Source organism: Tympanuchus pallidicinctus, unplaced genomic scaffold (genome assembly GCF_026119805.1).
Source record: "Tympanuchus pallidicinctus isolate F22 unplaced genomic scaffold, pur_lepc_1.0 scaffold8, whole genome shotgun sequence".
In the NCBI taxonomy this organism is placed as follows: domain Eukaryota; kingdom Metazoa; phylum Chordata; class Aves; order Galliformes; family Phasianidae; genus Tympanuchus; species Tympanuchus pallidicinctus.
The window spans coordinates 52,393,911-52,406,214 of record NW_026294802.1 but is presented as its reverse complement, the minus strand read 5'-3'; the positions used below and the strand labels follow the sequence as shown (position 1 = coordinate 52,406,214).

At 42.3% G+C, this 12,304-nt stretch overlaps 1 protein-coding gene across 2 annotated transcripts in view; it reads left to right on the top strand.

Annotated features, from left to right (window-relative positions):
- The window catches only part of AK8 (adenylate kinase 8), a 63,476-nt gene that overhangs the window by 24,620 nt on the left and 26,552 nt on the right, over positions 1 to 12,304 (top strand). For both annotated transcript variants that reach the window (XM_052669448.1, XM_052669447.1), the window contains exon 10: positions 712 to 801. In XM_052669448.1, coding sequence (XP_052525408.1) covers positions 712 to 801 — 90 coding nt within the window. The remainder of the gene's footprint in view (positions 1 to 711; positions 802 to 12,304) is intronic.

Sequence of the window (12,304 nt, the reverse complement as noted above, 5' to 3'; positions counted from 1 at the left end):
ACATGCTGTGATATCACTTAACTTCTCCATACCTTGGTTCCCTCTCTGTAAAACGAGGGAACATGAGCTCATATGGGGCAGCCAGACACAATAACTCAATAACTCAAGTCCAAAAGTGCTGTACAGTCCAAAATGGTGACATTTCGTGCACTGCTGGCATGAATGGAACTTTAAATCTGTGTCTCCTGGCATTCTGTGTATTTGAAGTCAATGACAAGATTGCATTAGCACAGTTTTTACAATATAATTCTTGTATGATCATTAAATGACCCAGGGAGTCACTGCCTCGAGCTGCGTATGATCCTGCGCCCCCAGCAGTGCGGTTCAGCTGCTGTTCAGCAGGCGAAACTTTTTTCCCCTAATTATAACTTGATAAGAAGTGAAAAACACTAGCAATCCCTTGAGTTACTATTTCAGTAACATATTTGATTAGTATCTTTCCCTCTGTTTTTAATATGATCTTTGCCAAATGTATTCTTTTTTATTCGGTATTCTCCCCTGCTCAGTCTTTTTGCTTTTTCCTCTGCTTGGCCAAAAAGAAAATAATCCTAAACAACAAACCCGAAGAACCTACAACTTTTATTTTATTCAGTGACCTTATTCCAGTATGCAGCTTCTGTGTTGTGCTTTTTTTTCTTTCTTTTTTTTTTTTCTTTGTTGCTTCCTTTTTAAAATTTAACCTTGTGTCTTTTTGTTCTTCCTTCCTCTTAGTTTGCTGTGGGCAACTGCTAAAGGAAGCTGTTGCAGACAAGACAGAACTTGGAGAACTCGTTAAGCCTTATATTGACAATGGATACCCAGGTAGGGCACCTTGTTGTCTCATTACACTGTAGTTACAAATTAATGGAAAAAGATCAGTGATGAATGATTTTTTTTTCTTGATTGAAGTATGCTTTACATTGATCTGGAGGCTGCTTAATTCCATTCATTAGATGTGACTTACAGCACTACACAGTTTAAAAAGACAACAGAAGTTAGATTTTTAGGCTCCTCAATGTGTTCAAATAGTCCTCTGTTCCAGTGAAATTCAGTATTTTTGGTACACGTTCCATAATTTAATTCCATGTTTTTATCTCTAAATCCAAATCAAAATTCCGATACAGATGTGCAATTTAACAGTATTTAAAGTGCCTCCTAAAGCCCAGTCTCCTGTTTCACTTTTATTTCAGTTTCAAGTAGATGATAATAAGGATGTGCCTGCTTTTATGTAGGTGGGTATCGACTTATAAAATGCTACTGTAGGTTCATCTGGATTCACACAAGCATTTTTAACTCAAAAATAAAGTTTCCGTGTCCTTCATTTCTTATTAGCCTCTATGGTGGTAGGAGGGGCATACCACAAAGAATATTTAAGTATATATTGCTTCTGGATGATGGTTCTGCAAGTGATTTCAGATAAATCATAAATACTGTAAGCTCCTTAGGGCAGCAGTTTAAACTTGCATGTTTGTTAGCTTTCTTGCACAAAGATAGTTCTCTGTGGTGGATATTAAAAATCAAAAAAAGATCTATAGTTCTAAAATATAAATTGCATTTCAGCACGGTTCAAGCATGTTTATTTTGCCAAATTACAGTGGCCTGGAAGAGGAATTTTTAGTCCTATTTCTAGCAACAGGCCACCTGGTTACCAATGAGACAAATGCAGGGGGAAGATCTTGCTGAAAATTGAGCAATCTCAGTTCAGTTTTCATATTGACAGAACTTTGAACAAAAAGTCTTCATTGTTTTTTTTTTTCTTTTTGGCCAGCTGAGCCATTTGGTGAGATGGAAAGCTTAAAAGGCTGTCTCTTTTTTTTTCCCCCACAGTAGTTTAATTTTGTGACTGAATTACATAGATCTGAAACGTGAGCCTATAAAATTAACTGATGTTCCCTCAATACCATATGAACAGATTCAGTACTTTCCTAAGCATTTCAAAAAGACCTTTGGCAGCCTGTAGCTTTGGGTATTCTATCTCTCCATCAAACCACAAGGTAATGTATTTTAACTAAACTTGCTCGTGGATTAATGGCTCGTGGCTGCCCTTGCTTGGAGAGAACATTCTGATCTAGAGATCCAGCTAACCAGTGTTTAACCCACAGGCAAGTGTTCTGAGCCTTTGTCATTTGCAATGTATCCAAGGTCTTAAAGTATGGAAGCAGCTTCTGTATGGGTGTAGCCTGATGGACTCTGGACCAGTGCCTGCTTGGTATCCTTTAATTTCAGGATCTTACCTAAATACCCTTGTTTCACTTTTTTTCTCACCTATGAACTCTCTAGGAGTGTTCAAGGCCAGGTTGGATGGGGCCCTGGACAACCTGATCCATGGGTGGCAGCCCTGCTTGTGGCAGGGGTTTGGGTCTGGGTGGGCTTTAAGATTCCTTCCAACCCAAACCAATCTGTGATTTCTATCATGATTCTATGGGGGGAGAGCACTGCCACTGCAAACACCTTCCTCTCTAGATTCCAGTTATGTTTGAGACTGGAGTTTGGATGATCTGTCTATTCAAAGATAAGTCTTAGAAGAGCTTTATTTGCTGCGTGTATTTTATAAACTACATCTAACCATTGAAGATCCTTAAAGGGGATATCAAAAGCATTCCCAGGAGAGTAGAATAATTGCACATGTAGTGTTTAGCCTTAAAAATACGCACATCCTTAGTCCAAGGGAGCTCCTTTTATTTCAGGAGCACGCAGTTGAAGTGATAATCCATTTCTTCCTCCAAATTAGAAATTATTTCAGATTTAGACAAATTTTCTAATATAATATGCAAGGATAAAACTATATGGTGCTTTTGAATGTTAATGGGAATCATAACTATATTTCAGTGTATCGTGCTAAAAAAACTTCATCTCTTTTGCTCTGTGTGCACATATATTTTATTTAGTTGGACGCACTACAAAATTAATGGATGAATAAAAATAAATATTATATAGCAATACCAGAAATAATAAGTTCTGTCACTTTGCTAATCCTCCTCTCCTAGGGATAACAGAGAATGAATTTACATTCGTAAACACTAACAAGAATTCATTAATGCCCTCACAAGAGCCTAGGAGAAAATGAAAGAGCATAGGATACTGAGGAGGAAAGAAGGGCTACAGAGTCACAACCAGGTTAATACGAGGGAAAGATTCTTGTGCTATTATTGACTGTGTTCTGTTCCAAGAAAATGACATTTTTATAGAATTAGTTTAGCAAATAACAGTAAATGAGGACACATACGGACTTTCACAGTGTTATAAATGTGAAAACAATTGAAACTTGAAAATGTTCAGTACATTTCTAGTTACAGGTAAGCTTAGTGCTTCATTTGGACGTGGAATCATGGCAGTGACTGCATCACAGAATAACCTGGAAACAAAGACCAAGAGAAATGTGACACTCAAATCATTGCTAGTCAAAATCAAACCAGAGCCATAAAATCCTGAGGCATGCCTCATATATTCTTAAAACACTTGCCTTGGGGACAGATCCCAGTGTGATTTCCCTTCTTTTGGACCATTGCATACAATTAGTCAGTCAAGACACGCCAATGGAATATGTCATGGTGTCATAAAAAGGCTCAAAAAAATAGCTTATTCAAATCTAACTCATTATGGAGTTACTGAGGCTGTCCGCTGCCTGTTCTGTTCTAGTTCTGGATGACTAACTCAGATCTCTCCTTGTTTTCAGGATTCACAAACATTCCTTGTTATTGTTTCTTTCCTGTACTGCTGCTTCATGTATACTACATGCATTTCAAGATCAGCTCAAACAATTCTGTTATTCATCCCAGAAGGCAACTCAGTGCATTCCCGTTTTCAGTGTTTTCTAGTGCTTGTTTTCTCATAAAGACCTTAGCTCTTGTTTCATCAAACTCATCAGGTTTTTTGTGGGGTAATTTATTTTGCTTAATGAAGGTAGCATGAGCATTTTGAACCCACTCCTTTTATTAATTCCCAGAACACTTTTTTTTTCGTGTGCTAGATATTTTAATGTGTGTTCTCAGTTAAAAGTTCAACAACCAGACAGCCTTCTTTATGTCACAAACACAGATTTATTCTTTGGACAACACATCTGAAATGTGCTGATTTTTCCTTTAGTACTACGTGGTTTTCTTTGAATGCTGTGCAGTTATTGCTAAATATACTCTGGGCAGAAAAAGACCAACCTGGAATCTGATAGCAGTTTCCTGGTCCCTATCTCCTGTTAGCTTAAATCTCGGTCGGTAAAGCTGGATTCAGCAATTACTGTTTGTTTGGTTGGGATGGGAAGACTAACGTGTGAGGGATGAGATGCTCTAAGGAGCTTTCCCAGGCAATGACCCTTCCCCAGGCAGCAGAACGGCTCCTTCAAAAGAATTCTTTCCATTTGGCTGCTACTGGAACGTTGTGAAAAGTCTGTTCCTTGGGCTGCTCCTTCCCTTCCAGTATTTGAGAGCAAATGTGAACAAGGCACATGTATAGACAGTCCACATTCACAGACTCCTCTGGCTTGATGAAGTCCTTGAAGGCCTTTATGCAGGATTTGCTGATTCAGATTGCTGTAATTCTGAGGGCTATTCTGCTGAAAAAAGCAGAAGAATTTGGACAAGAAAAAGAAAGGCCATCAGTCAGTCGAAAAGAAATTTGTTCAGTCTGATATGTCTTTGTGGTGAAGCAGCACGGAGTGATCACTGCTAGTTAATGCGTTTGCGAGGCTGCAATAAATGGATGCAGGAAAAATGAAACGACAGGAAAACAGCACGAAGGGCAGAAAAAAAACCAACAACCCTGAAGCAGAAAGATTTTGCTTTTCAGCTGGGAGAACCGCTATTAGTTTGGGTAACACTGGGTTTTTTTCCCCACCAAAATGAGCATTCAGGTGGTAAAGAGATTCACGGAAGACAAATAACACGGCGCTGTGTGCAGCCTGCTAGGATCGAACGCGCGCAGTCCGTGTTGGTTTTTTCCCTCTTCCTTTTTCAAGCAGTAATATATGAAGCTGTCCCCAATGGCAGTCTTTGTGTGGGGGGCACAATCCGGAATTCCCTAATTTCTCCTCTTTTCTAATAACAACCATTACGGCACAAACGATGATTTCTGCCCTGATTTTCAACTGGGATGGATGTAAAGGGGCGCTTTTTGGTGCCACCTCTGAAAGTCGGGGTCCCCTGGTGACAGTGATCACAGCCTCCCTGAAAGCACTTGCGGGGTTGTTTGTTTGTTTGTTTTATTGACATCAAATTAATATCCTCGTCGCTAAGTGCGAAGCACAGGTTTGACAATAGAGCAGCTTCCTCTTTGTTTAAAAACTTGCAAAGAGTTTGGGAGTTGAAAGGCTGAGTAAATCCTTCTATCTGAGGAGGTAAGCTCCGTGTTATTTCTTGTTTTTAGCAGCTCTGTACTGGCGAGCTGCAAGCTGTCTGAACATCGGAGAGAGACCCTTTGGGAGCTCCATTGGTTTTCAGCAAGTCTTTGCATGCAGTGTGTTTGTACTAGCTGAAGACAGCGCATGGCTCTCTAAATAATTTACAAGTTGATTAATAGACTCACATGGGTATAATTAGAAGAGGGAGAGACAGCAGCTACAGTAACGGGTACAGTGCTTGGGGGAACTAGAGACTTTATTTTTTTTTAAGAAACTTTCTAGGGTGCTGGGCGTTTGAAGATAAGTTGGGAAGAGCTCAGTGCCTCTTCTCTTTTGAAGTGGAAATAGGACAGTTTGAATCCGTCGAGTTTAATTTTTCACAAGCTTTAGGGGCCCTGCAGTGCAACTCCCTTTTTATTATTGAAAAAAACTCTCCATTTTTCTTTCATTTTTCACACACATGCGCACACACACACGCGGACGCTCAGAGTCCAAACAGCACCTAATAAACAAATCGATTTCCTACTTTATTTAAGTTCATTTTATAACAAGGGCGCGCATTCATTTATATACACCCCTCAGTCACACACACACACCATAGGAAGTTAGGAAGATATTTGTGAATGCACCCTCCTTTAATTTATGCATTTTTAAGGAACCTTCACCTCTGTTTGACAATGCTTTTGAAGTAGCTCCGTTTTTCAAGTCAAACTTTTGACTTCTCCTCTGGGACTGCTACAAAGGGGTTTTTTTTATGGAAAATAGGTAGCAGCCTTTTTTCCTGCCAGGAGAAAATTGGTGGTCAAGAGAACAAAATAAAATTTAAATATCTTTTTTTTTTTTTTTTTCTGGTTTAGGTGTCCATATTTTAGTAACAGATGGAAGGTCGTAGAATAGAAAGCTTCACATGGGGGCACGTGGACAGTAAGTTGTCATCTCCTTTTCTGATTTTTTACTTTTGTTCTTTAATGTGTTGAATCACCACAGTGTGGTAAATTGGAGCCGTCCCCCATTTCCTTTATTTGGCAATTGCAATATGTTGACTTTCTCCAGCACAACATGCAAACAATGCAAACCTCTGCGTGTGGTCACCAGATCTGCTGGGTGACACTGGAGAGACCTGGGCACAAAGGCATTCTTTAATGCCGCCCCATTTGGGATTAAGAAAAACAAACAAAAAGAAAAACCAACAACAAAACAAACCACCACCAAGCAAACAAACAGAACCACGCACACACAAACAGGGAGGCAGATCAGAAGCAGTCTGTAGAGTCGGTGTGACTTTAGAGGCTGGTGAGGCTGTGCTCTGAGCTGTTGTGAGGATGGCAGTTGGTGGGCACGGCTCTGCCCATACATGTGTTGCCATCCTCCTGGTTTTGCAGCAGTGTTTGCCATTGTCCTTGTCACCAGAGTATCAATAGGTGCCTTCATTTCGCAGAGACGCTGCTGGGCTCTGTGGGTTTGCATGAGGAAGGGGCTGAAGCACTTTGTAGATGACAAGGTAATGCCCACAGTCACCCTTTGGAGTCATCAGGGATCACTTTGAATCGACACAGAGCCACAAAAAACTCCTGGATTGGAGGGAAGCTGTGGCCATGCTGGGCCTCGTGCTTATCAGGGCTTTTAAACAGCAAAGCAGAATATCGATTCCGAGTACTGATCTTCTGTTTATTTTGATCTCTATTGCTGACTGTCATTCTTAGAAAACATAGAAATAAGTTCTTTATTTTCTTCCTGGCTGCTCTTCTTGCAGCACCAGCTGCTGGGCAAAAAGCTTGAATTGTTTGTTCTGCTGTTTGGAGTTTGGGATGGTGAAATCACAGTGTTTTTATAAGATAAGTGGAAGGGAATGCACATTGGCAGCACCCCTTTCTAGGATCTTTGGAGTTTATCATCCAATTCTGTCTTTGGCTGTGTTTCACTGGGAGCTGTATGAATAGAAACATTTTATTGTGACAAGCAAAACATTAAATAGCTCTTATGTATCACTCTACGTTTTGGAAACGTGAATTCATTCACTGTTTTCTACTCAGTATGTGGTGAGCTGGGGCGGTGTGAGGTGCTGGTCTGGTGGTTTGTGTGGCTGGGAGCCCCTGAATGAGGATGGTGGGTGAGGGGAGCAGCAAGGGGAGCAGGCTGGCGCCAGGCATCACTGCTGGAAGATGACAGACCCCTTAATATCCTCCTCATCATATGATGAAATCTATATTTGGTATAGAAAGACAAGGTGGCTTTCAGCAGGGCTGTCAGAGTGAATTTCTTTTTTTTTTTTAATATTGTCAGTGTAAAAAAAAAAAAAAAAAAAAGGGTTTTATAGCCCAAATTCTACCACAAGCCCTGTGCTCTTCAGTAGAGCTGTTGTAGAAATAAGGAAGAGAGAGGGAGCTTTGTTGAGTAACCTGGAAATGATGCATTACCTGGGTGAGAACTGTGCTTGTTGCCTGACATGTAGCTGTATTCTCTCTGCAGAAGCTGAAGGAGTAAGAAGCAGTGGTGCAAATACACGATTTCCTGCTAGTTTTAGAAACTTGCAGGTTAGAAACATCCCTTTGAGGCAATTCAGAGCAGCTTTTATCTTGCAGGTGGTAAACTGAGGCAGAAGACCTAAATCAGCTCGAGCCGTGCTGCAATCAGCGTGTGTTTGGGGATGGGAACCCAGGTGTGTGGATCTGACCTTGCTGTCAGCCCACTAGATCATCCCAGGGCTCGCTGATGGCTGCTGCCATTAGGCAAATTATGCAGAGATGCTTGAAAACACCTAAAAACACAGGGCCTGTTTTTAGAGGAGAAAAGCTTTATTTGTTGTTGGTGGATGCAGGACTTGGACTGAATTTCCGTTGCTAAACAGAAGGTGCCACTGGCAGGTAAAGCAACGCAGGGCTGAGTGCTTTCCCCCATCGGTGGCTGTGAACAGGAGGAGATCTCTGCCTCGGTAACCGAGGAGGAACGATGCGCTCCTTTCACTTCATCATACGGTTCTGAAAGTCTGAATTTGTCACACATCATCTGCTATCATCTGATTGATGATTTGGGGTTGTACCTGCGTTAAAAATGCTGCTGTCACTTCTCTTGAAAACCTTTAATTTTTATTAAATGACAACAAAACTGAGGGGGGAGAGGAAAGAAAAGGAAAAAAAAAAGGAGGCTCTACTATGTTAGAAGAGACAAAAAAATATATATATATATCTAAAATGCGGCCTTTTTATTGTATTAAAATAATTCCTGTTCTTCCGGGGAGTCATCCTCTCAGCGCTGCACACGTGAAATGAGCGACCGGCTGTATTTCTGCGTGCATTTTCCATCTGATGAGAGATGATTAAATAAGCGTTCACAGCTCTTCGCAAACACCGCGGGCCGCTCTTCTCCCTTACCTTCTCTCCTTCTTTGCCGCCAACGCAGCAGCCTCAGCGCTCGGGAAGGAGCGACGCGTGCGGTGCTCGGGCTTCGAGGTTCCGAGAGCCCCGCAATTCGATTCCGAGCGCCCCGCTGTTGAGTTCCGAGGGCCGCGGGGCAGCTGCACTCAGACGCTGCTCCCGCTGAGCCGCCGCGGCCGGCAGGTGGCGCTGTACAACCGGGAGCGGCGCCGCTGCCCTCCCCGTGCGGCGCTGCCCCGGAGCGGGTCGGATTCCGCGCATCGCCGCCCGCAGTGGGGATGGTTGGTTCTGTCCGACTGTGAGATGGAGGAAGAAGTCCCTGCGTGCTGGAGGTGTTATGTGAAAATCTCGGTCGGGCTACGCGATCGCGTGTCGCTAAGGAATGCCGTTTTTGGATGTTATTAAATTGGGGCGAACGTGGGTGTGAAAATGGAGTGCCTCTCTGAAAGGTGCAAATAAAATTACCTAATGTGAATAATGCGGAGTTTATAGAGCAGTAAAATAAGCAAATTGCGTGCTTTGCTAATTTTAGGATTGACACCACAATCCGGGAAAGCAGCCTTTGGCAGTAGCTTCTACTCAGGGCAAGATGTTAACTGTCAGGTACTGGGATCGAGCCTCAGGCATCTGAATTAGCAGTGAAAGTCTTCTGCTAAAAAAATCTCTGAGTGAAGTATAAAGGGCAAATGGACAGTATTGTCAAAGGACCTTAAAGTTTGTATGGTGCAAAGCTGACAGAATTTATGCCTGCAAATGCTTTTATGCCCTCCTTAAAATCAAGGGTTTATAGCATTGGAGAAGCGAGTCAATAGGCTTCAGACGTCTGTTTTAAAGAGAAATAGGTGGAGGAGGAATCCATTTAAATATGATAATCGTATAGCTGGGAGCACTGACAGCACTGAAGCTGTTGGGGAATGGTGCCCTGTAAGCTCTCAAGCACTGTTTTTGCCTCTCAGTCTGTGCCTTTAATGTTCTGTTACTTTTGTCTTGAGCAGATGGTATGATTTTGTCAACTGATTGCCTGATAGGGTTTTCTATTAGTCCTGCAGATCTATGGGTTGGGTCAGAGCTAATAGGCCACACTCCTTTGAGTTTCATGAGAAAGTGCTTTTCATGCGAAATACCTTTTACCTGTGAAAAGCTTTGAAGCTCTGGGAAGTAAATTTATTTTTTAATGGTCTGCTGGAAGGGGCTGATTGACAGTCATGGAGACAGGAGCTCTCTGGGTGTCCGTGCAGCAGTTCCAGCTTCTGTTCCTGTGCCATGCATGCCCTTACCTGGCCAGCTGTGTGGTCTGGACCATTAGCACAGCCAAAACAGGCTGGGAGCTGAAGGGGATGCGCTGTGCGCTATTGACATTAGGCAAAAACATAGTTCATTTCTGCATGTACTTCTGCATGGAGCTGATTGTGGCCCAGTCCTGCCACGCGTGCCATTTTGGAGGCTCACCGTGCCTCTGCCCCTCTGCTCTCAGCATGGGGTGCCATTGGAGCTCTGAAGAATTACTTCTGAGGGTGGGTTTTACTCCTGTACCTTAATTTCGCTCCTTAATAGAGATGTGCTCCAGCTGCCTGCTCTGGATATCTCTTTGTAGCAAACTGTAATTTTTACAAGAAACTTATCTTTGGACCCCTCTAATGATAAAGTAAAATCTCTCTAGAGCCTTGTTCCCCCAACTTTCAGAGTTGGAAACTCACACAAGCTTATGTTGAAAAGGAATTGATTATTCAAAGCTCTCGTGCTTCATAATCTACTTAAAACATGTAGACTGACTGCCTCATCAGAAAAGCTGTAGACTGTACTTTGCTGTACGGCCCTCTGGGTCGTGTGCTAAAGGCCAGGAGACCTATAGCTAGTTGCTCACAGGCTGTGTGCCACTCCAATTACAGGTTATTAATTTCCCTTGCATTCCAGAGACAGTTCCACATGAGTGAAAAGGAATACCATACTGCAGCGTTCTTCATTACTTACTGTCTATACCACGGCAAAATACTGATTTCTTTCTCCCCTCCTCCCCCTTTTTTGTTTCTCTGGCCTGTGGAAGATGTTTTACAGTTTTAATGCAGCCGTTTTAAGTGCGGCTGTTCCTGTTCAAGGGCAGCTGATGTACTTTGTAATGCCATTGAACAGCCAACAAGCTATGTTCCCCCATTGTGTTGAAGTGATAGGTATGTTTGCTAATCAAGAGGAGAGCAGAGCTTGCTGTCTGACTTGTTTATGTTTTATTTCTCACCATCAAGCTTTAGAAGGAGGCACAGAAGTATGTAAGCATCTATATTATTCACTGATACATGGATGTACGTGAGCACACAAGCAATGTGAACAGTATTGCTGATCTCTTCTCGTCAGTCATCACCAAAATTAGCAGGATATCAGGGTTACCACGTAATCCCCAGTACTCCTCAAAAGACCCATCAACCTGGTGTATTGTTGGCTGTATTGTTAATTAATTGTTACTTCAACCTGATTGATTTTTTTTTCCTCTTGTGTTGGCTTCAGTGCTTTTTCCAAAAGCAGTCACAAAACGGGAGGATTTTCATCCTCAGGCTTCGTAGAAGACTAATGGGAAGTGATCAGATGAGTCAGATGGTTCCCATCACAGTTGCATTTTAACTGCTTGTAGGCTGTGGTGTTTCTCCTCCCTTTATGCAGAATGGGAGCAGTTTGACTCCTGGAACTGGAGAATCTCTGAAGATGTGCTGGCAGCCCAACAGCAGAGTGCACCCACTTGTGTTTCTGTGCCATTCCGGGGCTCCAAGCTCTTGCCCCGGTTCCCTGGAGTTCATCTTGCAGGGAATGTGGGATCATGCAGTCTCACCTTAGCATGGGTTTACGCATGGCTTTGGAGGCCTCATTCATTTCCCTTGCACAACCATCTTTAAGCGTTCTGTAAGTTTCAAAAATCACACGTTTTGGCATCTTTACATCCATTCCAGCGGGAATCATGACAAAACAATGTGAGTGGAGACTGAAAGTTTCGCGTCACAGCCAGAAATTCATGAGTACTGGGAAAATTCCACCCATCTTTGCATGGGAATACGTTTTCAGGAAAGAGAAGGTGGGATTTTGTTCTTGTTTTCCTACTGGAATGGCTTGGTTTTGTGTTAGATCTTGAAACCTGGAGGGCGGGGAGAAGAGCTGACCTGCAGACAGCTCTGCAATGCTGCTGCTACTCCCAGCCTGCAGCTCAGCTCTTGGGTAGTTAGATTGGTAACACTGCTTAATAACATTCCCACCTGCTGTTAGTTTTATCAGTCCCATTTTTAATGCAATGCCGAGTTTTGCACTGTCATTTTACCCCCTGTCAAGTGACTGGTGATGATTTTATTCCATACCTTCTCTTTTTCTTTTAGCAGATGGAGAATAGTGCTCTTTATCTTGTTGGGTTTTTTGGTTGGTTGGTTGTGTTTCCTTTTGTTGTTTGTTTTTAATAATGTGAAACGAGTACCCTCAGTTAATACACTAATCTGTTTTGTAATTAATTCCCTGTGGTTTTCCTCCATTTTTGCTGGTACATTGAATTCTGAGTGCAATTCTGTAAACTCAGTAATTTGATTACTTAAAGGAGAGGTAATGAATTTCATGATAGAGGTATAAGTCTTTAGGAAATATTAAATTT